At 41.2% G+C, this 26653-nt stretch overlaps 1 protein-coding gene and 1 long non-coding RNA gene across 4 annotated transcripts in view; one reads left to right on the top strand and one right to left on the bottom strand.

Moving 5' to 3' along the window:
* Positions 1-25734, top strand: part of COL4A3 (collagen type IV alpha 3 chain) — a 127372-nt gene extending 101638 nt beyond the window's left edge. The window contains exons 33-53 of one of the 3 annotated variants that reach the window (XR_012373961.1): positions 4-93; positions 393-527; positions 1267-1365; positions 2115-2204; positions 2535-2674; positions 3127-3253; positions 4717-4797; positions 5128-5226; positions 5458-5505; positions 8333-8518; positions 9166-9296; positions 12106-12178; positions 14503-14574; positions 14662-14787; positions 15632-15730; positions 18789-19001; positions 19636-19813; positions 20550-20664; positions 21855-22027; positions 22825-22987; positions 24265-25734. Coding sequence is in view for 1 of the 3 variants with exons in the window: in XM_025890618.2 (XP_025746403.1) it covers positions 4-93; positions 393-527; positions 1267-1365; positions 2115-2204; positions 2535-2674; positions 3127-3253; positions 4717-4797; positions 5128-5226; positions 5458-5505; positions 8333-8518; positions 9166-9296; positions 12106-12178; positions 14503-14574; positions 14662-14787; positions 15632-15730; positions 18789-19001; positions 19636-19813; positions 20550-20664; positions 21855-22027; positions 22825-22909 (2360 nt within the window). In the remaining 2 variants the exon portion in view is untranslated. Of the gene's footprint in view, positions 1-3; positions 94-392; positions 528-1266; positions 1366-2114; positions 2205-2534; positions 2675-3126; positions 3254-4716; positions 4798-5127; positions 5227-5457; positions 5506-8332; positions 8519-9165; positions 9297-12105; positions 12179-14502; positions 14575-14661; positions 14788-15631; positions 15731-18788; positions 19002-19635; positions 19814-20549; positions 20665-21854; positions 22028-22824 lie in introns of all 3 variants that reach the window. The other 2 variants (XR_012373960.1, XM_025890618.2) reach the window with 2 other exon arrangements.
* Positions 1-26653, bottom strand: part of LOC141370153 (uncharacterized) — a 45307-nt gene that overhangs the window by 15014 nt on the left and 3640 nt on the right. Inside the window, exons 2-3 of the long non-coding RNA XR_012373964.1 lie at positions 19604-19684; positions 16645-16832 (exon numbers count right to left, since the gene is read on the bottom strand). This is a non-coding gene — a long non-coding RNA (uncharacterized lncRNA). The remainder of the gene's footprint in view (positions 1-16644; positions 16833-19603; positions 19685-26653) is intronic.

Below are 26653 nucleotides of genomic sequence, written 5' to 3'. Positions count from 1 at the left end.
CAGGTGAAAAAGGAATGATGGGGATGATGGGCTATCCGGGAAACACTGGCCCTCCTGGGCTCCCCGGAAACCCAGGCACCCCAGGACAGAGGGGTAAGTGACGGAGTATCTTCCCAGGATCAGGAGGCATGAGCAATGTTCGCTTAATTAGCAGCAAAATAAATTGTGTTTTATCCTTTGAGGGAAAAGTAGTTTCCCCAAGAGAACCATGTCTTTGATCTTGCTATTTTCTGTATTCCTTTTTCCATTTGAATGGAGCTGAATTTTCTCCCTGCCTTTTTTGGCTTCTCTGTCCTCTTTTGTTTCGCTTTATGGTAAGCACTGTCAACTTTTGAATCCTTACAAACTACTTCAAAAAATAAGGAACTGATGTCGCTCCTTCTGTTTTCTAGGTAGCTTTGGAATTCCAGGAGCAAAGGGTGAGAAAGGGCCCCCAGGAGCCAAGGGGGAAGAAGGAGATAAAGGACCTCGGGGGCCTTCTCAAATATCCAATTTACTGGGGGACAAAGGAGAACCAGGCCTCAAAGGTACAGCCTTCTGCTGTTTAGAGTCAGAACATCGGGGCTGGTTATCCAAGAAAATCTCTGTAGTTGACAAATGAGGACAGTGAGAGCTGGTGTTTCATGTCACAAAGCCAGCTGGTGGCCCCAGCCTGGATGCAAACTGGGTCTTCTATGCCTTGCACAATAATCTGTTGCCTCCTCAATGCATGACTTTTTATTTCTATGTTAATTCTACGTTAATTCTGCATTTGGTCCACTGTATTTAAATGGCTACTAGTCCATTTTATTTTATTTTATTTTTTAAAAGATCTTGTTTATTTATTTGACAGAGAGAGACACAGCGAGAGAGAGGGAACACAAGCAGGGGCAGTGGGAGAGGGAGAAGCAGGCTTCCCGCCGAGCAGGGAGCCCCATGCGGGGCTCGATCCCAGAACCCTGGGATCATGACCCGAGCTGAAGGCAGACGCTTAAGGACTGAGCCACTCAGGCGCCCCAGGCCACTAATTGTTAAAATGTTCGTTTAAAGTGTAAATATTGTCATCGCTAGTGTTACTTAAGAACCAACTTGTGCCAGGCACTGTGCTAATGCTTTATACGTATTATCTCATTTAATTCTCTTTTGGAAAAGAGCCCACATCTGCCCGTGCTCTTAACAAATATGTTACGCGGTATTACACTAACATGTCATCAAGTTTAATCAGGATGTAGAGAAGTCTGCTAAAATTCTCACCTGTGTTCCCTCCCACATGGTTTTTAACTTTAGGATCTGCTGGAAAGCCTGGTGAGAAAGGAAACAGAGGCATTCCAGGGTTACCAGGTTTAAAAGGACTGGAAGGACCACCTGGACCACCAGGTCCACCAGGTATAGCTGATTCTCTGATGGAAATCTCAGGCTCTAAGTGTTCCCAGATCAAAATGTAGCCAAAATGTGTCTCTTGACTTACTGGGTTGAATATGAATTTTGCTTGTTCCAACAGACATTTGCTTCGAAATTAAACCCAAATGAAGCTGTTTATAGTCAGCATATATTAACTAAAAAAAATTAACTTGCACAAAGTTCCATTTTTGTACTATGAATGTTATTTTGACACTGCTGATACATATTATGAAATACACATACTATAGTTTATCACGATACCACATATCAGAAAAGAAAATCAGATAACGATTTAGAGGTTTTCAGATCTGCCTTTTTCTCTTTTAAGCAAGCTACTGGTTTTGCAAAGAAAATTTTCAAACTGAATTAACATAGCCCCCTCTTCTCTATGACCACACTGGTGACAAAATATGTTACGTGGGCAATCACATTTCAGTATTGCATTTGGAAATCTATTGTTATATGGTGGCAGGAGCCCCCTCTTGTCTGCTGGCATTGGTCCTAGGATGACTGTGATGTTTGAAATCCAAGAATCTAACTTTATCTAATTTTACCTTGTCTGGGTCCTCAGTCCCCTCCTCATCTGGAGGCAACAAGGCGGCTACACAAGCACTTAAACTAGCTGGTCTGGCTGCTCAGAATTCATTCATTCATGCAAGCAACACCACATATTTATTGAGCACCTACACTGTCCAGAACCGTGCAGGGCATGTGACTATTTATTTGTTCTCAAGGCCTCAGGGGAGATCCAGGCAGCACTGGGAATCCTGGGGAACCAGGACTGCATGGCGGGCCAGGAAGCATGGGGAACATGGGGGTGCCAGGTAAGGTATGAGATCCTATTATGAGCTTAAAGCTCATGATGGCTCCCAATTCTAAATTTTCTGTATTGTTTGTTGTTCTGGTTTTCCACTTGGTAGAAAGTTGGTGTAAAACCAGGTTTACTTTTAGACAATGTACTGTGTGCCCTTAGAACACAAGCGAGAACAAAATAGTCATATTGTGTAAAAATCATCCATTATAACTCCCCGATGCATTCGTGATTCTGAAAAGCCAGCTTCTTAGGAGAAAGGTGGTTTGTGCAAAAGTTAGAAGTAGAATGCTTCAAGATCCCTGTGTTGCCCAATCTTACCTGACTTCTTTCCTAATTTCAGGTCCTAAAGGACAAAGGGGAACTTTGGGACCACCAGGTTTAACTGGAAGGACGGGTCTCCCAGGTGTTCACGGTCTCCAAGGAGATAAGGGAGAGCCAGGTTATTCGGCAGGTACAAGGCCAGGACCACCAGGACCAAAGGTACACTGGCCACTGAAGTAGTTACGTTTTGGTGGTGGAGTGAGTCTCAGCAAGTATCAGCAAGTGTCTGGATTCAGTGTGGGCAAAGGACGTTGACAATACTGCTGCATTTTCAGGCAACTACTTGGGTTTTTTACCCTCTTTCCACAACTCGGAACGCCTACCATACAGCTCTCAGCTTATGAGCTTATCCCTCCTGTTTCGATCCCCTAGGAATGGCTCATCACTGTCCCTGCACTTTACGTGTGCTGTCTTTGCATTTTGCACTGGTTCCCACAAATACCGTTGCCATCCTGTGCCTGGCACCGATCACGGTGCTGGTCCGTAGCAGACATGTCACACACATTGCTAACTAACCGAATAACTAAATGCAAGCAAACATAGTTCATACTCAATTCTGATCCCATATCCTGCTTATATGAGGATTTTAAAGGTTTTTGACTGACTTTAAGGGGGATCCAGGATTGCCAGGTGACACGGGAAGGAAAGGAGAGCGAGGGCTCCCTGGCACCCCTGGACATTCGGGCCCTACTGGAACTGAGGGAGCCCCTGGACATCCCGGAAGTCCTGGCCATCCAGGTGAGCGAGGGCTTTATAACTCTGAAAGCCAGAAGCATGACACTTAGCATAGTCCTTACCTCCTGGAATCAGCTCTGTAAATGGGAAGCTATTTAGGTTTTTGTACTACAGTTGCTTTCATTCAACTTTGATTTTCAAATTCTTAGACACTAAGGAACAGTAAATTAATCGGGGGCGGGGGGGTGCAAATTTTACTGATCAGCCAGTTTGGTGGGCTGACCTCTAAAATGCTGACCCTGTACAGGGCGCCTGGCTGGCTGGTCAGTTAGTAGAGCATCTAACTCTTGATCCTAGGGTGGTGAGTTCAAGCCCCATGTTGGGTGTGGAGCCTACTTACAACAAACAACAACAACAACAAAACCTGATCCTGTAAACAAAACTTAAGTGCTGTCTCAAAGAATTCAGCCTAAAAACACAAAATGTTAGTCCATTGTCCAATCTCATGATATTTGTATTCGTTTTCTAGGGCTTCCATAACAACACAGACTAGGTGGCTAAAATAAGAGAAATTTATGTTCTCACAGCTCTGGAGGCTGGGAGTCTGAGACCAAGGTGTCAGTAGGGTCATCTCTTCCGAGGCCTCTCTCCTCGGCTTTTATTGGGTATCATCTCGCTGTGTTTTCACAGGGTCTTCTTGGTGTCTCTGTGTCCTCATCAATTCTTTTTTTTTTTTTTAAAGATTTTATTTATTTGACAGGGAGAGACACAGCGAGAGAGGGAACAGAAGCAGGGGTAGTGGGAGAGGGAGAAGCAGGCTTCCTGCAGAGCAGGGGGCCCGATGTGGGACTCGATCCCAGGACCCCGGGACCATGACCTGAGCCGAAGGCAGACGCTTAAGGACTGAGCCACCCAGGTGCCCTGTCCTCATCAATTCTTATGAGGACACCAGGCATATGGGATCAGGGCCCACCCAAATGACCTCCTTTTAACTTAACTGCTTTCTTAAAGACCCTACCTCCAAATACAGTGATATTCTGAGGTACTGGGGTTAGAATTCAGTGTGTGAATTGGGGGGCAACACAATTCAATCCGTAACACTGTTGCAATTTTTTTCCTGGCCTGTTTCCAGGTTGAGCCTTGGCTTTCTTAGTTGCTTATCATTTGAGGTTAAGTTTTTGTTTTGTTTTATTAAAAACAACTGCCAAGCTACTGGGTTACAGCTTTCCTTGAAGATACTATTTAAACGATCTTTTCAAATACTGAAAGGTTCAGTGGATTTGCTGTTAACTCCCAATTAAAGTAATAAATCAGATACTGAGTGGTCCGTGTGGGAGGTGCACACGGACCACACCTTTGAAAGGGATTTGACACATCTCTGCTGTGCTTCTGTGGAGAAACCGGAGCCGGGACAAAGCCTGAGGGCCAGTGTGAGCACAGGGTTGTAAGAACTGACCACTTCAGCCATCATCATAACCATTAATCTTGTGCTGTTCTCCTTCCTTCTCTTCTCTCTTCATTTATAGGCAAGCCGGGCCCTGATGGTGATTTGGGGTTAAAAGGCATCAAAGGCTTCCTTGGTTCTCCGGGAGTCAAAGGCCCTCCAGGTTCCATTTTTGTACTTTCGTCTATTTTCCCTTCACAAGGGAGGCACATTTGCTCCTGAGGTTGGAATCTCTGTATACCTACCTATCTGCTGCCCCTTAGAAGGTAGCTCCCGGTTACTCGGTCCCCAGACAAAAATGCAAAAACTGTGAGCTTAGGTATTTATACCTATCTAACTCAAAGATCTGCCAACCCACACAGTCTCACATGATAATCCTCATGATAGTATTATTCTGTTCATAGTTTTCACTGTGAATTGAGCATCACATAACCACAGTTCTGGGAAAGGAGCACCTTTAACAGAATTCTACACATGACGCTTCTTTTCTCAGGACCTCCAGGATTTCTAGGATCTCCTGGACCAATGGGTATGAGAGGCAGCCAGGGACATGATGGAATTCCGGGTCCAGCGGGAGAAAAGGGAGAAACAGGTACCACTTGCTCATTAGCTCGGATCCCCTGGCTTTATTTTGCATTGAATGGTTACTGGCAGTGTAATTCTTCACGGCTCTAGAGATTCTTCTCCCAGAGAACTGATGATCTTTAACGTCCAGATGCATGGTAATTAAACTGCCTTCTATTGCCAAAGTGAAACTGACCAAGCGGCATAAATGAAATTACCCACATATAAAACATTAACGCACCAAAATTATCTCTTTCAGGTTTGCTGGGGGCACATCCAGGCCCGAGAGGGAGCCCTGGTGCTCCAGGTGAGAAGTGCTTCCTCCCTGACCCTGGCGATAGCTTCAAGGACAGAAGCTAATCGAAATGCCTGATATATCAAATAAACCTCACATACTGAATGAAAGAAGTCCCAGTGGGAATATAGGATATTTATATTCTTGGTTGTTCAAGTAAAAATGCTTAAAAATTATTACCATCACAACAAAGTGAGTGAATTAGAAATGGGGATTCAGTTTTGGAATTTCCTTCTACTGAAAGTCTTTAAAAATCAAGACTTGCTATGTGTTCCTTTGTTGTGGTTGTTGACATGGTTTAAATATACCACCTCCTAAAAGGGTAGAGGAGGCATAGCTGGCTTCTCCAGGAGCATCCCTCCCTGCTATTCTGAGTAGGGAGGGCAGTAAAAGCATGCAGTCATACCACAACTTCTTTCCCACCTAGTGGGAATGGGGGTGATGCCCACCCCCAGAGCCAGCTCGTGGTTCATGCTACTTTTTATTAAGGGCTACCAGTAACTCCCTCAACACCAAACATGGCAGTTTACCCAACATGTCATTCAAAGGATATACGGGTTTTTAGGTTGCCAGACTGTGGGTCTGGATTTCTCATGCCAGTGTTTGACAAGATAAGCAGCTTCTTCAAACTTTTTCTGTGTTGTAGAGAAGCCTGCCATAAGAAATATTAGATTGTTTGCACCTTCTATTGACCCTTCCCAGATGTGGGTCCTGGGGAGAGGAATATGTTATTAGCAGAAAGGGCTCTACTTAATGAAGACCTCAGGGTATTGAGGCTTACAGGAACTAGCAAGGAGTAGCTAGGTGCTACAGAGAAGCTCAGAGGGGCAGGAACTGCCTCTTGACCTACCAGCTCAACTGTGCAAAGTCTACAAGAGCTGTCCTTTTTCATTTGTTTCTTGATAATGACATAGTCTCTTTGGTTTGAGCTCAACGTCCGCACACCTCCCAGGCTCCACCTTCCCCTAAGAGCATAAAGGCTTCTCCCAGGTCATAGATCAGTTTTAGAAATATGGTCAAAAGGAGAGTTTCTGGCCTATTTTCCTAGGCTAGGCTCACAGTTTAACCATTTGGAATGAGAACACTTTGGCATCTATTTGGAAATAAAATTTGATGTAAAATGATCATACCTTAAGTAAAAAGGCCTTAAAAACATAACAACTAGGCTAATTATATAAGTAAATGATTATGCACCTCAATCCCCATAGGATAACTAAATGTGGAGAAAAGTTCATTGAGACTTGGAAAGTATGAATCGTTTTAATTAGTTTTAATTCTCCCAAATGCTAAAAAGAAACCATATTGTAAACAAGGAAGCATCTTCATAGGCATGGACTATATAACCCAAGACTGCATCTTAGTGCCTCCGACCATTGCCAGACCCTATCGAACAAATACAGCATTTCAGAGCTCGAAGTGAGCTGAAATCATCTACCCCCTGTCTTCAAAAAGCACAAATTACAGGCATAAAAAAGTTAAAGAACATGATAGAAAAAATCTAGATATTCAATATTTCAATATTCATCCATTTCACTTCATCATTGCTCTGTCTTTAAGATTTTTATTTATTTATTTGAGAGAGAGAGACCGAGATAGCAGAAAGAGCGAGAGAGCAGGAGCAGGGAGTTGAGGGAGAAGCAGGGAGGAGAGGAAGAAGCAGGCTTCCCGCTGAGCAGGGAGCCTGACTCTGGCTCGATCCCAGGACCCTGGGATCATGACCTGAGCCGAAGGCAGATGCTTAACTGACTGAGCCACCCAGGCGCCCTGATCACTCTGTCTTCCTGCACAAAAACTTCCCAAGCCTCTCCCTGTGCTAGCAGCCTCACCGTCACTTTCCCTTCTACTCCTTCCTGTCTGTCTCCTACATGTGTGCCATCCACTATTTCTAGAATAATCCAGAGATAGGAAAGAGGAGGGAGTGATTATTTTCAGTTCATACAACACTTCCCATTCATGAACATCAAAGCACAATTTCCTTGAAGGTTCTCCAAGATGAAAAATATTAGTAATTAAGTGGTGACCTTTTGGGTATCCTCTTTGGTAAATCCAAACCTCCAGCCACATTTGTCCCTTCCAGACTAGTGTTTTGTGTTCTGGGGGGAGAAGCAACCAGAGGACAGAATAGGGATCTCAACTTTGTTGCTCCTTTGGGTGTAGCTGGGTGATTCTTCAAATGCGCACATCCGTATCAGGAAGTTTGGCTCTGATGCTCTCTTGAATGGTCGGTGATTAAATAATGGCATTATAATTAAAGTTCATCAGGTAATAATTGCAGCATATAGTTACAGAACACTTTGGAGCTTACACTACACTTTTCCATCTGTATATTATCTCACTTGATCTTTAAAGACTGAGCTACATCAGGTATTAACCATCATTTTTTAAAATAAGAAAACTGACACAACAGTGAGGTGACTTTGCCAAAATCAAAGAACTGAACTAAGGCAGAAATAAGCCTCGACTCACTTCCTGGTAGACCTATAGTTCTTTTACCAGCCTCTATTAAAAAATATTTTGTGAATCTTTTTTTTTTTTTTTTAAAGATTTTATTTATTTATTTGAGAGACAGAGAGAATGAGAGAGAACGCACATGAGATGGGGGGAGGGTCAGAGGGAGAAGCAGACTCCCTGGTGAGCAGGGAGCCCGATGTGGGACTCGATCCCGGGACTCCGGGATCATGACCTGAGCCGAAGGCAGTCGCTTAACCAACTGAGCCACCCAGGCGCCCTATTTTGTGAATCTTTAAGCACAGTGTCTCTGCATTACCAGAGTTACCCCTAAACTGTAACTCCAAGTATAAGGGCATTACGGAAACTCACCAAACCATTTTCTTTGCAGGAGCCAAAGGAGACAGGGGCACCCCGGGCTTACCTGGCCTCCCGGGCAGGAAAGGGGCAGTGGGAGATGCGGGGCCACAGGGACCCCCTGGCGTGACAGGACTCCCAGGGCCACCAGGTTTTCCCGGTGCAATCATCCCTGGCCAGAAAGGAAATCGAGGCCCACCAGGCTTCAGAGGAAACCCAGGTAGAGCGTCTACTTTTACCTAAGATAAAAGAATGAAATGAGCGATTGATAACAGAATCTTTCAGCCTTCCGCTGGTGCTACCTCATTGCTTCCTTTTCCCTCTGCTCTTCACCTTCTCCCACCCACTCACTCTCGTTCTCGCATAGAGAGCAGCAAACTGCTGGTGGTGGTGATGGTCTTGTTGTTAAGTTTTTATTTTAATTCCAGTTAGTTACATACAATGTAATATTAGTTTCAGGTGTACAACATTGATTTAACACTTTCATACACTACCCGGTGCTCATCAAAACTGTTGGTGTTGTTGAGGCTTTGGGAAAATTAGTAAATACCAAAGTAACAAGCCTAAAAGAGAGAGATGTAGCCCATCACCAAGATCTGTGGAGTTGCTACTATGTGTTGAGGACTGTGCTGGGCATAGATCCTGCTCTAACAGACCTTCGGGAGGGAGAAACAGTTCCTGCCATGAGCCAGGTGCTTCCCTGGCATTATCTCATCCAGTCTTGACCACAAGTCCGTCACACTCCTCAACACAAAGAACGTGCAGGGTAACAAGAGATGCAGAGTTTGCCTGTCATCCAAAAACATCACCCACAGAACCGGCCACGCTCCGGGACTGGCAATACTGACAGGCCCTTTGTAAATTCAGGTGAGCCTGGTCCTCCGGGACCTCCAGGGAGCCACGTAAGAGGAATCAAAGGAGACAAGGGACTCATGGGCGAGCCTGGCCCCAGGGGTCTGCCCGGAACTGTAGGAGCCGAGGGGCCACCGGGTCCGCCGGTAAGTGTGGGAAATTATTTTGACTTCTTATATTCTTCTAAATCAATTGCCAGGAGCAGATGTACCCAGAGGCAAAAAAAAAAAAAAAAAAAAAAAAATTTACCTTTTGTGTTGCTTCTGTGCACCCAAGGAAGAGTCTGGAAGGTTCAGAGAATCTTTTTTTTTTTTTTTTTTAAGATTTTATTTATTTGACAGAGAGAGACACAGCGAGAGAGGGAACACAAGCAGGGGGAGTGGGAGAGGGAGAAGCAGGCTTCCCGCTGAGCAGGGAGCCTGATGCGGGGCTCGATCCCAGGACCCTGGGATCACAACCCAAGCCGAGGGCAGACGCCTAAACAACTGAGCCGCCCAGGTGCCCCAGGGGACCCTTTTCTATGTCATTCCTGACTTTTTCTTGTTTAGACACTGAACAATTCCAGTAATGGAATCTTTAAAAAATACCTAAGAGTTTGGGATCACTCTAGAGGACAACATAATTTTTCTCTATTAATAATGCTTTCAAAGTTATCTGAACTATCCCCTGAATGTCTGTGTACTTTTTCCTGTTGACGTACCTTCCAGTGTTTGTAAATAGCTGCCACTTCCTTCCAGTATTTTTCTCCCCTAATAAATACCTGTGTTTTTCAAATTCAGTTTAACCCTTCATCAACCCTGCCTCTATTCTGAATATATCCTAGTTGGTCAATATCTCCCTTAAAAACACAGCCCCTGAAACAAGTACCCACGGGGAGTAAGAACTCAGTTCCCCCATGGAGTGGTTAAAGGAGGGAAGAGTCTCACCACCTTAAACATCATCATTTTATAATCCAACCTAAAATTCCACTTGGGAGCCTCTGGGTGGCTCAGGTGGTTAAGCGACTGCCTTCGGCTCAGGTCATGATCCTGGAGTCCAGGGATCGAGTCCCGCATCGGGCTTCCTGCTCGGCGGGGAGTCTGCTTCTCCCTCTGACCCTCCCCCCTCTCATGTGCTCTCTCTCTCTCACTCTCACTCTCTCAAAATAAATAAATAAATCTTTAAAAATAAATAAATAAATAAAATTCCACTTGGGCTGTTCAGCTCCCATGTCACCACATTGTCACTACACAGTGAGCTTCTGGTCAACCAGAGCCTGTCTTGTGTGTGTGTGTGTGTGTGTGTGTGTGTGTGTGTGTGTGTGTGTCTGTCTGTCTGCCTTTTCCTCATAAATGGTTTCTAAGTTTTCTCCATTACTTTTAGTTCTTGTCTGTTTATTTGTGACTGGGGTGCAGAAGTTTCACATTTATTTTTTATAGTTGTCATTGTGTTCAGTTAGGCTTATGCTCCCAGCCTATGAAATTCTCCGAATTTTTCACTGGACACCCCTGTTTACATCAAATTCTGGGAGACTGATGAGGAAGTCAGAGTTATCTCGTAGATGCTCTGTGTTTTCATCAGTGATGCACAATGAGGTACTCTAACATGGTGGCGTGTCAGGAATCATGTTATGTTCTCTTGAGTTCTCTTGGTATTTGGTTTCCAGAATCTACCTTTTTAAGACTTTTTTTAAGTGAAATATTTGCCCAGTCTTCGGTATCTCTTATGTTCTCCATGATTCTTTGAAAGTGGTAAACACTGATCCTATAAACACAGGGAAAGTCCTTCCAAGGACACTGGGCCGTGAAAGGATTGTTTGGAAATGTGATCTCTCTTAAGTCCACTGGGCTTCGACATTTGCACTTGAAAGGTAATTCTTCCTGAAGGATGTCTAAACTGGCTCTGTGCCATGAACAACCCTCTCCTTACGTGGAGCTGCTCCCTCCTTACCCAAAGGCTGGGGCTGGCACCAGGCCCTCCTCCCTGGTAACATGTGCCTCCGGAGAATAGGCCAGACCTCGGGAGCCTGAGAGTCCTTGACCAGGTGGTTCTGTTTTCTCTCTCTTCTTTTTTCACCTCACAACACCTTATTCAAGCATTAGGACTATTCCTTCTTTTGTCTCCTTGCTCCAAAGACAGTTGGCTCAGAGGCCAGTTTTGCTATTCTTGGCATTTTGAATGACCTTCAGTTCATTGTTTTCAAGTAACAGTATCCTGTCTCAATTCATATGGACAGTGTAATAGTAGATTTAACTTACATTCTGACATGTAGCTCCTTTCTGAAGCTCTGCTCCCTTCCCCCTTCTCCTGTGGGCTTGCTTGAGTATTCCATGGCTACAAGGGCATTTAGTGTGGGCCTCATAAGGAGGGAGCATCTCCTCCTGGTCAGATCACTGTATCCTTGCCAAAAGCACATGTCAGAGCTCCCCTGACAATCCCTTCATCCCAATCCCTAGACACTTGACTGGTTCTACCACTCTGACCAGGAGTAATTTGTAACTCTGCCAGCTTAGAATTAGAACAATGGTGGGTGCCACAATTCAATATTGGCCCTGCTGTCTTTGCAAAAATTACAAAGAAAAATTATAATTTTCATTCTGGCGGTCCAGTGCCTGCTCTTCCTGAAAGATATCCAAATATTGGGCAGTTCCATTTAGGATATAGAATATTCAATTGTAACAAATACTCATATAACAGACATTAATATCCAGAAGTTGTGTTTCCTCTTGAGGGTAAGGACAGGTTTTGCTTCTGTTTTATTGACAATGCTAAGGAGAGGTCTAGGTGGTGGAGGAGCTATAGGGGGATTGGATGGATAGGAAGGTAAAAATGGTATCTGTCAATTCAGCTCATTCTGACCCAACATAATATTATATACTATTCACTTAAAAAAAAAAAAAAGAAAAAAGAACTGCAGTGACTATTGTGATTTTTAAAATTTGTCTTTGGTTCTGCTCCCTTTTATCTGAAATACAGGGAGCACCAGGAAGCCCAGGTCTGCCAGGGCTCAGAGGTGATCCTGGATTCCATGGATTTCCAGGTGTGAAAGGTACTGTCTTTGTGCACTACTCTTTGGATGCAAAGACAATGATTTTGATTTATATTTTAGGGCATGGAAATGTTTACTGAACAACTCCAGTCACCACAGACAGCTGGGGTGCAAATAGGACCTCAGTTATGAGTGAAGAAAGAAGACCACCAGCACCCAACCCAGGGGTCTTAAAAATTAAATCCATACCTTTAGAAACTATTAAAAAAATAAACAGTTTAAAGTGGTTACCTTTGAGAATACTGATGTATGTTGGATTGGGGATGGAGAACTACATCAATATCAATAGTATTGCTTTGAATTTGCTTATTTTAACTTGCGTATGTGTTATAATTTTAAAAAGCTGAAAATCTAAATGAATATTTACTCAACTGTGAATGGGGGAGGGTAAGTAAATTTTTATATGAAGATTTAAATATTTGTTTGGGCACATGTATTAATGTTTTAATCAGAAGAGAACTATAATTTGGGGGGGAAGTTTAAAATTTTCATGCACATAAATTTAAACTTCAGGTTTCAGAAAATATTTCTCAAGTCTTCCATAAGGATGCTATGACCTTAAATAAGGTTTTGAATATTGTATTTGTTGTCTTCACTGATTAAATCCTCTGGCATTGTTTTTGTCAGCAGGGAATCTATTACTATAGACTATGCAGGTGCTAAATAGTGAATGTGGAGCCAAAGGGAACAAAGCCACATTTTCACAAAGGAAAACCTTTTCCAGGTCTGAGAGGACAAGGTAGAGTTCAAAGAGAGCCTTCTCAATGCTTTCAACTGCTGACTCTTCAAGGAGCAAGTTAAGAATAAATCAAAGCAATTGATTCTGAGAAGTCCCACTAGACATTGTGGGGAAGGGTGAACACTGGCAGGCAGCCTGAGAAAGGTGTCCCACCTGTCACTCCCTACCTCTCAGAACAGAAATATCTAAGATTGGAAAAAATTATATAAAGGCTTGGGGTGCCTGGGTGGCTCAGTCGGTTAAGTGTCTGACTTTGGCTCAGGTCATGATCTCAGGGCCCTGGATCCAGATGTGCCTCACATTTCTGCCCTCAGCCAGGAGTCTGCTTCTCCCTCTCCCTCTGCCCCTCCCTTTCTCCCTGTCCCTCCCCCCCCCCCGTCCTCCTCTCCTCTCAAATAAATAAAGAAAATCTTTAAAAAAACATATAAAGGCTCCACTAGAGAAAAACATTCTGGTGAAATATTTAGAGGTATTTAGATGGGAGATTCATAAAATCAGTTCTTTTGAAATATGTTCCATGAAACACATACAGTTTTTCTTAGATTTCAGAATAACACCATCTATCACCTGGCACTACTGACAAGTTTGCACTTTATTTGTAAATTTTTAATCCCCAAAAGGAAAAATGGTTAGGCTTCTTCTGATATATATAAATATGGACATCTTCCTTAAGTTCTGATACCAAGTGGATAGAGTGTAGTTTCCAGTTCACTTTTGATACTATAATTATTTTATTGTATTTCTTCTTCTTTTTAAAAAATATTTTATTTATTTGAAAGAGAGAGAGAGCACAAGCAGGGGGCGGGGAGAGGGGAGAGGGAGAGGGAGAAGCAGACTCCCAACTGAATGGGAAGCCTGATGACGCAGGGCTAGATCCCAGGACCCAGGACCCAGGATCACGACCTGAGCCAAAGTCAGGCACTTAACCTAATGAGTCACCCAGGGACCCCTTGTATTTCTTTTGTGAATACCATATTTAGTATTAAAGTCTTTCTAAGTGATCAGATGTAATAGCTACAATATCTCAAGATTTTTAAAAATAGAGTATTTCTCCAAATCAGTGATTCTTGGTAAACTTTTATTCATGTCAAAGACTGTTTGGGAGAGAAATCATACCATTTTGAAAGTTTACATGAAAGCAGATATTCTACATGTGCTCATGAGAGTTCCTAACATAACAGGCTCTTAGTAAATCTAGAGTAATAAGCCAAGAAAACAGATCACTATAACAATCAATATAAGCACTAAAAGAGGTTTTAATGTCACCACATACTCTAAGTCAAATAATAAATTGAATTAGTTTCTGGACTTAAAAAAGTGAACTCTTAGGAATTCTTCTCCTTCTCTACTAAACTACAAGATCTTAATGCCAACTTCTAGAGTATATATTTTTTAATAGATATTAAACATGACTGATTGAGTCCAAATAAAATGCCAAAAGTTGTAGCCATTATCACAGTGCCCAGCACCTCTAGTCCTAACTTCCAGTGTCTATCCTTCTGGCTGATCATAAACCTGAAGAGCTAGGGAACCCATCGTTCTAAATGGAATCAAATCATCTTTTTTATTTTCTTTTTTTTTTAAGGGGAGAAGGGTAATCCGGGATTTCTAGGACCAGCTGGACCTCCAGGGCAAATTGGGCCAAAAGGACCACCTGGTAAATATTATTTCCTTAGTGTTGCTCTTCATGAAGAAGAGGTAACTCATCAGTGAAATCATCATTCTCTTATGTTCATATCAATAGGTGTACGTGGAGACCCTGGCACCATTAAGATCATCTCCCTTCCAGGAAGCCCAGGGCCACCTGGTCGTGCTGGAGGACCAGGAATGCAAGGAGAACCTGGGCCACCGGGGCCACCAGGAATCCTAGGTGTGGCACTGGCAGCACTGACGTGGATTACTAGGAAGGGGTCAAACTAAAATACCTGCAAAGTGCTCTGGAAGCAAGCGATACAACTTCACAGAAAATGTTACACGTTACAGTGTTTTTTTTACAATCAGTTTTAGGATTGAACTTATTGTACTCTTGAGCAGCAGATAAAAGATCTTTTGAATCTACTGAAAACTGTTGTGTATAGTATAAGCTTGAGCAAATATACTTTAGGGCACTTACAGGTGTTTTTTATTAAGCTCAAGTATTATGTCTGTCTTCTCTGACACGCCCAGTCTTAGAGCTCTATTTCGAAATGGTTGCCTGAATAAACCTGAGTTCTGCGTATGTACACTTTTCTCACACTTTGTACAGCACTTGGAAGAGCAGTAAATGTAAATGTATGCTTAATCTTGTGAAATCTTTTCACAAGTATTGGTTTATGGAAACTGAACGAACCCCTCTATTTGGGGTTAGCACACTGTAATAGCCTTCTGAGTGGAATGGTTATGTTTAAGTTTGCCTGAATTACCTGGGATATAAAAGAGATATTACTTTGATCAGTACAAGGGCATAGCAAATTCTGGAACGGCGTCAATCAAAATGGCGGCACAATTTTAAACTGCTGTTATTTCATATGTTCCTAGTTTGTTTTTGAGGGTATAACTAGCTGGATGACCAATTGTCCCAGTTTGTCCAAAGCTCAGTCTGTAGGACTTTCATTGCTGAAACTGGGGAAGCCCCAGGGAAACTGGGATGGTTGGCTACCCTATGTTTTATCCTGTATGAACGTAAAACCCTACGTTTTATCCTGTATTCAACACAGTGTTGGTTTTTTGCCTAGGACCTTGTGGGCCAAGAGGTAAACCAGGCAAGGATGGAAGACCAGGAACTCCTGGGCCAATTGGAGAAAAAGGAAACAAAGGTTGTAAAGGAGAGCAAGGTAAATATACAGCTGGTCTGTTCTCTTCACTGAATGAATGCTGTTTCAACATACAGAGAAGTCTTGTTTGAATACATGACTCTAAGAGTCATCTAGGTCTTTCAGTTTGTGTTGTTCACACTGAAAGCCAGGAGCAAAATGTTCATTTGGAAGAAGATGCAAAACGAAGAGTCAGTGGAGTACACCATTCTTCCTATCTCTTATCTGGGCACATGTACCCCAAATTTTTAGCCTGGGGACAAGTAGACCTAATAAAGCATGAATTCTATTTCTGGAAAGGCCAGTACTATTTTTAATTATTTATAGGAGTACTTACTTAATAATATCTACTTATAGGAGTGGCACATAAGTACATAGTTCGAAAAAATATTATCTTGATGTGAATAGAAGAGCAACTTTGTATCTTTATCTAGGAAAGCCATCTTTCAACTATGCCATGCCATTTGTGAATATTGAATGACTGAACAGCTCATGTGTTACCCTGAAAAAGGCCCTCTTAAATATTTTAGTCTGGGTGGAGGTAAGGGTGCTGAACTTCGGGGGCAGATATGTAGGGCCTGCTGGGAACAGGACACCTAAAATGACAAATATGTCTAGAAGGCTATGGTCGAAGGCCATTTTTGCTGGCTGGACACAGGGTCTCCAGAACCAGAGGAAGCACACAGCTCTTCTTAAAATTGAAGGTGCTTATGCTGGAGATGAAACTAAATTCTGTTTATGCAAGAGATGCCCTTGCTTGCATGTACAAAGCAAAGAACAACACAGTGACCTGGTGGCAAACTGAACAAAGCCAGAGTAACCTGGGGAAAAGTAACTCATGCTCCTGCTTGTGCCAAATTCTAAAGCAACCTTCCTGCTAAAGCCACTGGCCACAGAATCCATGTGATGCTGTACCCCCCAAGGATTTAACTTACTGAAAAGGAAATAAATAAAGGTGTTGGGGCACCTGGGTGTCTCAGTCGTTAAGCATCTGCCTTCGGCTCAGGTCGTGATCCCGGGGTCCCGGGATCGAGCCCCGCATCGGGCTCCCTGCTCGGCGGGGAGTCTGCTTCTCCCTCTCCCACTCCCCCTGCTTGTGTTCCCTCTCTCGCGGTGTCTCTCTCTGTCAAATAAATAAATAAAATCTTTAAAAATAAATAAATAAATAAATGCGTAGATTTGTTCTCCTGTAAAAAAAAAAAAATTTAGTCTGAACAGAAGCTATATGTCAATTTGATATACCTGGATCAAAATCTACCTTCTGCAAAAGTTTAAAAAGCACTTTCTAGAAAATACCCACATATCCAAATCTTATTTTTTAGAAATGCTGATTTTGTTAAATAAAAAAAATTCTAAATGCAATTTTCCAATTTATTGACATATGACCGGATCCACTATAATAAAACTGTAAAGACTAGAGACTTAAATCTGTAAAAATTCAAATAATTATGATTTTAATTGCATAATCACTCATGATTTAGTATTGTCACGAGTGCACTTTAGAGCACGCTTAATCATTCAACTTTCCTTAAAATGTGTTTTCCAAAGTGGTAAAATGTAAAACTTTTATTAATAATTCTACTAATTAATTCTATTAATTAAAAACTTTATTGACCAAGTTTCAGAATGGGGCCATAGCAAGAGTGAGGGTCCTACAATACAAATTGTGTTGAGACTCATTAGCAAGTAGATAGAATTAGTCCTGATGCCATAAACGCCTCACAAGAATGATTAAAGGATCTAAGAGTTAAATGGCACAGGTATAAACAGAGTCCTGGCCTCTCTCTCAGAAATGCAGAAGATCCTTGATCATGCATATTTGCATGGTAGCTCACCTCCAGTTCCTGTCCTGCTCATCTAATCACAATTCCTGTGCAGAGATCTGGAGGTATCTTTTGCTTGTGGCCAGTTACAGCCCCCTGGGAATGAGGGTAGATGTGGGGAAGAGTGAAGAAGGTGTATCTTCTGTATCTGATCTTAAAAACATACAATTTTGGATGACTCAAGTAAGACACGAGACTTAGATGAATTTAGGTATGACCTAATTTTTAATTTCAAAGAATAAGCCAAGACCCCTGGAAAAGATAGGAATGATGGGTAGACTGAAAAATATAGAATCTTGGGGCTTTAACAAATCCTGGGGCAAGGCATTGACTTCTGAGGCAAGACTACACTGGGGCACTGCCTGACTCCAGGGCCTGGCTGTTTGTGGGAAACAATAATACCTCCCTTGACTCGTGGGCCCAAAATCCAACAGTCTTTACCCTCCTGCATTTCTTTAGGAACCAAGGTGGGGGTTGGGTGGAGCTTGGGGTGTACTGTCAGTGGAAATGGATTAGGGACCAAAAGAGGATGGAAGCCAGTGCCGGTATCATAAATAATAGCTCTTTGATGAAAAACAGGAGAGGAAAGAACAGGAGGATGGAGAGAAAGGAGAGCTCTCTGGTCCTTATTTAGAAAGTGACAAACATGTATTTGCCTACTCTAGTGCAGAGGAAAAAAAGGTATAAAAACCACTTACTTTGCCCTAGACTCATATAGATAAAAGAAACAAACTTGTAACAGAAAAAAAAAAGAAGTATTTTCTGTTCCTATTTGCCTTACTAATTGAGTAAAACTTTCTCGAAGTTTACATCTTTAAAAAGAACTTTCAGTGTTTTCCATGAGTGTTTACTGACTTTATCAAAAGCACATGTAATTTTTTATTATCCACTTGAATAGACAAATAGATATTTGACTTATTCACCCACGTTGTAGGATGCATTCACTCGTACATAAAACATGTACATAAGACCTACTAGATGCAGGCCACTGTGCTAGGTACCACAGAATGAAAAGAGAAAGAAGACCTGATCTCAAAAAATTCATCATACAATATACACAGATATTTATAAGAAGAGGCATTGTGCGATAAACTAGTCAACATTTAATATCGTTTGGCCATTTTGTAAGCCACTCTTCTTTAGGACCCCTTAAAAGTGGGGCTCAACAGATATACGTAAACATTGAAATTAGTACTTTGGGAAAATGCGTTTGAGGTTTTGTTTGTATCACAACATGTATAATGTGTTTTTTAAAGGACCACCTGGATCAGATGGACTGCCAGGCTTGAAGGGGAAACCTGGACACATTGGACCACCTGCAACTGTGACAGTGATGAGAGGCTTTATCTTCACCAGGCATAGTCAGACCACAGCGATTCCCTCCTGTCCAGAAGGGACAGAGCCGCTCTATAGTGGGTTTTCTCTTCTCTTTGTACAAGGAAATGAACAAGCCCATGGACAAGACCTGGGTAATGTCCCAGTCCTGCTTTTCAGTCATTTTGTTCCACATACTGATTGTCAACTTTTATAGCATGGGGGTACTTCTCTCTGAAGTGTGAACAAGCCTGAGTACCTTACAGCACTTTTTAAAGAGAGTAAATCAAACAACATTGGCCTAATGTCTAATTTTCATTCTGGAACATACAGCTCTGGAAGGAGCCTAGCTCATGAACGTCAGTCTAGCTCATCCTCTTCAATGCAAACAATTTTCAGTCACTTAAATCACCTGTTTGCTTTTTAATCTTAAAAGCAGCATCTTTTCTGAAGCTTAGTTATTAGCTATTATATACAAATGAAGAACTGGGAATACTTTGAAACAAAGACATTTTCCCAACTGACCTTGACCAGTCCTCAAGTGCTAGACTGATTAGAAAAGATCACCCAGAGTATTAAGCGGGTGAGAGGGGAAGGAGAATTTGTTTGCTTTTATTGGATCTTTGATTTCTATCATCATAAAAACTTTCTAATAACACATTCTGCAAATAACTCTTTTGGGTTGTCTTATTCTTGCCATAGGATGTTTTAATTAGCCTCTTACCTAGTAATGATGCTCAAAATAATTTTAACTTACTGAAAGTGATATGCAGCCTGATGTTTCATTAGGAACTCTTGGCAGCTGTCTGCAGCGGTTTACCACAATGCCATTCTTGTTCTGTAACATCAATGATGTATGTAATTTTGCATCTCGAAATGATTATTCATACTGGCTGTCAACTCCAGCTCTGATGCCGACGGACATGGCTCCAATTACTGGCAGGGCCTTAGAGCCTTATATTAGCAGGTAAAGATCTAATCCCTTAGTTTTGTGATGGGACTAGGTGAATCATTTCATTTGTAATGGAACGTAAGGCAGCACATCACGGTGCAGAAAGTGGTGATGCTGCCATATTCTTTTTTTTTTTTTTAAGATTTTATTTATTTATTCATTTTTAATTTTATTGTTATGTTAATCACCATACATTACATCATTAGTTCTTGATGTAGTGTTCCATGATTCATTGTTTGTGCATAACACCCAGTGCTCCATGCAGAATGTGCCCTCTTTAACACCCATCACCAGGCTAACCCATCCCCCCACCCTCCTCCCCTCCAGAACCCTCAGTTTGTTTTTCAGAGTCCATCCTCTCTCATGGTCCGTCTCCCCCTCCGACTTACTCCCCTTCATTCTTCCCCTCTTGCTATCTTGTTCTTTTTCTTTTTTCTTAACATATGTTGCATTATTTGTTTCAGAAGTACAGATCTGTGATTCAACAGTCTTGCACAATTCACAGCGCTCAAGATTTTATTTATTTATTTTAGAAAGAAAGAGAGAGAGAGAGAGTGTGTGTGTGAGTGGGGGGAGGGGCAGAGGGAGAGAGAAAAGTTGCAAGCTGACTCCATGCTGAGCTCGGACCCTGATGCGGGGCTCGATCTCCCAACCCTGAGATCATGAACTGAGCCAAAACCAAGAGTCAGACACTTAACCAACTGAGCCACCCAGGTGCCCCAGCTGCCATATTCTGTATTTCACGTTACAGATGCACTGTCTGTGAAGGTCCTACGAATGCCATAGCCATTCACAGCCAAACCACTGACATTCCCTCATGTCCCAATGGCTGGATTTCTCTCTGGAAAGGATTTTCATTTATCATGGTAAGGAGGAAAGGAACAGCAAATTCACAGTAAAGATTGCCCTTAGAACCTTACATTGGACTGGGTGAAATGTGGCCCCCAAGAATGATGCTGCCTGACATTAACGTGCACAATATTCCATGAACATTTGCTTTAAAATCTAGAAATATACTTTTTTTAAGTAAGTTGGTTTTTTGTAAATAATGGAGCATTAAAAAAAATGACTCTACCCACAAATTCTAAATAAGACATTTAGGTGATAAGTAATGCCATATTAGTAATAGAATGCCTTTTTTTTTTTTAATGCGGCAGCTGCTTTATATAGATGTTCCATAACTCTTATGGAAGCCCTGGAGGTAGTTCCTGTCTTCTACAGTTTCATAAATAAAAATGAAGACCCCAGGGTCTCACAACTAGGAAGTGGTAAAGCTAGGGTTTGAACCTGAGTCTGTCTGCTCCAAAATCTTTTTGCCTTACACTATGCCCCTTTGACATTCATATGAAGATGGGGGCTAAGAGAAAAAGTCTTTTAAAGAAAGATGCCCCAGATGTTAAGTGCTAAATGAAGAAATCTATGGACTGACCATCAGTGATTCTGATAGCCACACATAGGTGGTTGGTGGCTATTCATATTTTGTATAGCATCACTTATGACACATTATTCCCCCTTCTTTACTCACAGACATCCATTCATTCAACCATTAATTCAACAAGTATTTATTGAACACCTACCATGTGCCATGACTGTTCTAAGCACTAAGAAGCACACCAGCAATAAACCAAAGTTCCTGCTGGTCATGGAACTTATATCTTTTTGTTTATGTTTACAACAAGCAAGAAGACAAAATAATCGTAATGGTAATGAATTCAGATGATGATCGGTACTCTGAAGGAAATAGGAGACTGTGAAAGGGACGAGGTCAAGGAAAGCCTCCTGGAGGTTATATTTAAGCAGACCCCTGAACTATGAGAACGAGCTAGCTGACTGAGGAAAAGGAGCATTTCAGGCAGAAGAAATAGCTTTTCCTCTCTTTTTGATGACTAATCCTCAACTTGGAAGATACCTGGAGTATTAGCAGATCTGGGTAAAGAAGCATAAGAAGTTTATTTCATACTATTTTTTTTCTTACTATTACCAAAAAAAAAAGTAGAGCACTGAAAATTTGAACACCATGCACAGAATTCTTATCCAGATATTTTTATCCTGATAGTTCACAAGTGCGGGTTCTGAGGGCGCTGGGCAAGCACTGGCCTCCCCTGGCTCTTGCTTGGAAGAATTCCGAGCCAGTCCATTTATAGAATGTCATGGAAGAGGAGCGTGCAACTACTATTCAAATTCCTACAGTTTCTGGTTGGCTTCATTAAACCCCCAAAGAATGTTCAGGTAACTATTCAAAGTCAAGTTTTAATCTGATGACTCAGTTGCAGAACTATTCAGAGGTTGCCATGTTAGATTTTCATTACCTGTGTGTTGATGAACTCACATTTAAAAGAGCTCCCTGTGCCAACAAAATCCTGTTTACAAGTGTTCTACAGTCAACAAGTAGCCATGGGTTTATACTATTGCACCAATAAAAACCCAAAAATGTGATTTTTGTCACCCACCAAATATATTTAACATTTGTATATGAACTTATAGCAAGTTACTGAACAAAACCACAAAATGATCTGCTATTCTTAATTTACTGTACTGCAAGACTTGTGAGTAATACAGACTATTGAAAGGGTAAGGATGGTTTTTATTACAAAATGGAGAATCTGTAAGTTTGCATCACAGCCTATGTTTTCCTCACTGCTGCTGAAATACAACTAAATTATAAAATGTTGACATATATACCTTTCAGAAATATGCCTCCTATAATAGAGTTTAGATGAGCTACAGTATTTTTTAAGATTCTATTAATTTATTTCAGAGAGAGAGAGAGAGAACATAAGCAGGGGGAGGGGCAGAGGGAGAAGCAGACTCCCCACTAAGCAGGGAGCCTGATGTGGGTGGGGCTCGATCCCAGGACCCTGTGATCATGACCAGAGCCGAAGGCAGACGCTTAACCGACTGAGCCACCTAGGCGCCCCGTAGATGAGCTACAATATTTATTAATAAATCTCAAACCCAGCAAGTATTCCCTCTTTATCTATACACTGATGAGATTTTTTTGTTTGCGTTTTTTGCTTTTATTTCAGAAAACCTATTCCATCAACTGTGAAAGCTGGGGAGTTAGAAAAGATAATAAGTCGCTGTCGGGTGTGCATGAAGAGAAGACAATGAAGAAATCAAAAGAAAAACAGAACTGTTATTTTTCGTCCTAAATAACCAAGTAATGATGCAGAATATACACTTATTTAGGTATTTTTCTCTAACCAAACAATATGGTTCTGTGATGACTTAGTACAAAGTTTCTATTTGTTTCTCCACACAACAAAGCATTTCTTTTAAGTCAGTTCTGCCATTCTGGTATCTAAATTTGTGCTCTTGAAAAGTTTCCTATGGCAAGGCAGCAGACTTTTCAAAAATATACCACTGAAATCCTATGCCACTTGTATCCATTGCATGATCTCAATGGCAATTGTATAAAGTCTCACGATACAAGTTAAGAGCTATTTGGTCCACTGGATTCCCAAGATTTGCCCCTTCTATTCCAGTCTTTGAAACTAGGGGAGGCTAAATTGGTTTTAGACTGTGCCACCACCCCCTTTAGCCCCTGAGACTGGATGGAGATGGGGTCAGGTGGAGTAATGGTGCCTCGTTCACTGGACTGGACTTTCAGAGCTGTTCAGTAACCTGAGGCCTGAGGAAACCAGAACTGAACTAAGGTTCATGGTTCTTCTAGGGCTCTTTCAAGTGTACCCAAGACTAAGGCCAAAAGAGGGTTTCCCTGAATGGTTTTGTTCATATTTTTTAAAAGATTTTTTGCTTGTCCATTGAATTCATTTCACTGCAGCGATGTAACTTGCTTGCATTCAAATTTTTACCCTTAGTGAATTAATTTTAGTGGGATGATGTTACACACATACTCTGAAATGTATCTTCTTCTTTTTTTTTTTTTTTACCAGTTCACCCACCCAAAAAACAAGGATACTACTTATTAGATAGGTACTTTATCCCCATCCCTATAAATGTTGAGAAAATTTAAGACATTTGCTGGCTAATCAGGCTCAAAATATTTTTCCTTTGCTGTGATCCATTCATATTCCGTGTAACATGGGTATTTCCATATTTATTCTCTGACTACTTCTCTAATTCTTCTTTTGTAAAAAAATGTGTTTTATATTACATAGTCTCACCAACCATGTTGAAAGAGTCCTGTAAAAATCTTAATGCACAAATTGTATAGTTTTGCAGATACGGGTCTTAAGACTTGCTTTTCAGTGTGTTGATACATTCCCAAGGTTACTTAGTTCAACTGAACAAGCATTTCATTTAGCACCAAGCCATGCCCCAGGCACAGTGCTAAATTACAGATAGGAAGGGGGGTGGGGAAAGAGACTAATGTTTCTGACTGATATCCCAGAAAAGGTAGCTAACTTACGTTGCTGTTAAGACTCCCACATATCTGAGCTGGCTTTTTCCCCCCTTTTCTTCCTTTGTCACTGTTTTTATATTCCATCATCATCATCCAGTAGGCCTCAAAAAAGGTTTACAAAAAGATCTCTGCCCACGGAAAGCCCAGGACATCTAGCTCCTCTTAGGCATCACAGAAGTCAAGGTAGGAACAACGTTAAGAAAACAAAGATCTGCAAGACACTAAGAACCACTTGAACTTGATGGTAGCGCTATTTGATGGATCTCAGAGGCCAGGTATCCTGAGGCAAAGCTCTGAAGATGCTTCCTAATCCACCCAGGTGGTGCTGGTGGTGCTGTTTAAATTCAGGTTATTGCTTCAGTCTCAGTTGCTCTGTAAATGAAGATGAAGGTGGGACCCCAGTGGACAGCACAGACTATGACCTCAGTTCCCACCCTTCACTGTTCAGGTGACTGCTGTCAAGCCATTTTTACATTTAAACATTATAAAGGGCATTTTACTTAGCTTATTTACTTAGACTCACCTAATACTAAGGCTTTTTTGCTCTAAAAATATCCTCCTGTCCCAGTTGTACCATAATGGCATATAGGGGCTGATGGCCACAAACCCTCTATAGGACAAAAGTTCCCAAAGTGTGGTCCCTGGACCAGCTGCATTAGCAGCCTCTGGGAACTTGCTACAAATGCAAATTTTAGGGTTGACCTCAGACCTACCGATACAGAAACTCTAGGGGTAAAGCCCAGAAATCTGCATTTTCATAAGCCCTCCAGGTGATTTCCGACACACTCAAAATTAAGAACAAAGTGCTGTAGGTAAACAGGCAAGAAGCGACTCTACAGGCAGTTACGAGGTACAGCTGGCCATAATTGTTCCATTTGTGCCTCCCTTTAAAGTCCAAAATCACAAACGACCCTAAGATTGTCTAATTTTACTAATATGTAAAAGCCCTAGATTGGTACTAATGCCAAATTACTGGCCTCTGCTTATCCAAGCCTCCGTGTTCTCTTGCCCTCTCAGCAGTGTTTAACTTCGGAGGAAGCCAGGTGATGCTAAAGCCTTACATTCCAATGAAGCCATATTAACAGTTGCTCAGTAATACCTTTGAGACTGAGCCTTAAAACACGGCTCTCATGCATTACTTTCCAGATGCCTATGAGTAGCTTATAATGTTATGGAGACTTAACTTTGTAGATAAAATGTAAATAACTTGTTTCTTTTCAAATTGGGGCTTCAACTTTTGAATTTCACAGTGTACTAAAATAATGGATTTCTCAGCAGTCTCTCTTTTTGCAAGGTAAACATTATTAACTTATTTATAAAAGTATTACAATAATGCTGAATTTGAATTTTATTGCTAATTTAACTTACAAAGATTTTTCTATGCAGCAAATGTAACTTACTGCAACTAAACTTAATTTAATGTTTACTCTATAACCAAATGAAATATATTTAAAATATATTGAATATTTTATATTATATCCTGACATTACAATATTGTAATGTACTAATATTTCTGTAATTATAGCTAAAATTATTTTATTGTATTGTCTAAAAATAAAATTGAAAAGATTCTTTCTGGTCTTATTTTTTTCAAAGTGGAAATAATTTTTTTGAAATGTAAAAATAATACATTTTCACTGTAAAAACAAGAGACAATACAAAAGTTATGAAGAATATAAAAATTGCCATGATCTAACCTGTCTCCCTCACCCAAAATAATTAAGGCATATGCCCTTCCAGAGTTTTTCCCTGCAAATATGTTTTTAAACAAAAATAGAATAAAAACATGCTGGTTGTAACCAGATTTTTTTTTAACTTAATACTCTATGGATATTTTTTCATATCAATAGACAAGAACTAATCATTATTTACACCACAGTCCACTGCATGGATTTACAACATAAGTCAATGAATCCCCCAATTGATGGACACTTAATTTAGTTTTATTATGGAAATACTGTATACATTTCATTTAACATTTTCCAGTTATTTCCTCAGGATCAATCTCTAGAAGGAAAATTACAGAATCAAAGGATTCACACGATCTTAGGTCTTTGGTTAACATACAAAAATGTTCTCCAGGAAGGTTGTTAGCATTTCCAGCTATATCAACAATGTAAACACCCATCTCCTTATTTTTTTACCAATTCTGGATACAGCTGTTCTTTTTTTTTTTTTAAAGATTTTATTTAGTTATTTGAGAGGGAGAGAATGAGAGATAGAGAGCACGAGAGGGAAGCGGGTCAGAGGGAGAAGCAGACTCTCTGCTGAGCAGGGAGCCTGATGCGGGACTCGATCTTGGGACTCCAGGATCATGACCTGAGCTGAAGGCAGTCACTTAACGAACTGAGCCACCCAGGCGCCTGATACAGCTGTTCTTTTACAATTTTGCCTATCCCATTTTAATTTACATTCTGCTCACTACCAGTGATGCTGCATATTTGTCACTTTTAATTAGTATTTGCTTTTTTATTTTTATTTGTATTTGC

The sequence above is a fragment of the Callorhinus ursinus genome, unplaced genomic scaffold (assembly GCF_003265705.2).
Source record: "Callorhinus ursinus isolate GAN/ISIS: 27379988/994484 unplaced genomic scaffold, GSC_fseal_2.0 scaffold2, whole genome shotgun sequence".
Lineage (NCBI taxonomy): Eukaryota > Metazoa > Chordata > Mammalia > Carnivora > Otariidae > Callorhinus > Callorhinus ursinus.
The sequence above is the reverse complement of the archived record's forward strand: the minus strand, read 5'-3'. Positions and strand labels throughout refer to the sequence as shown.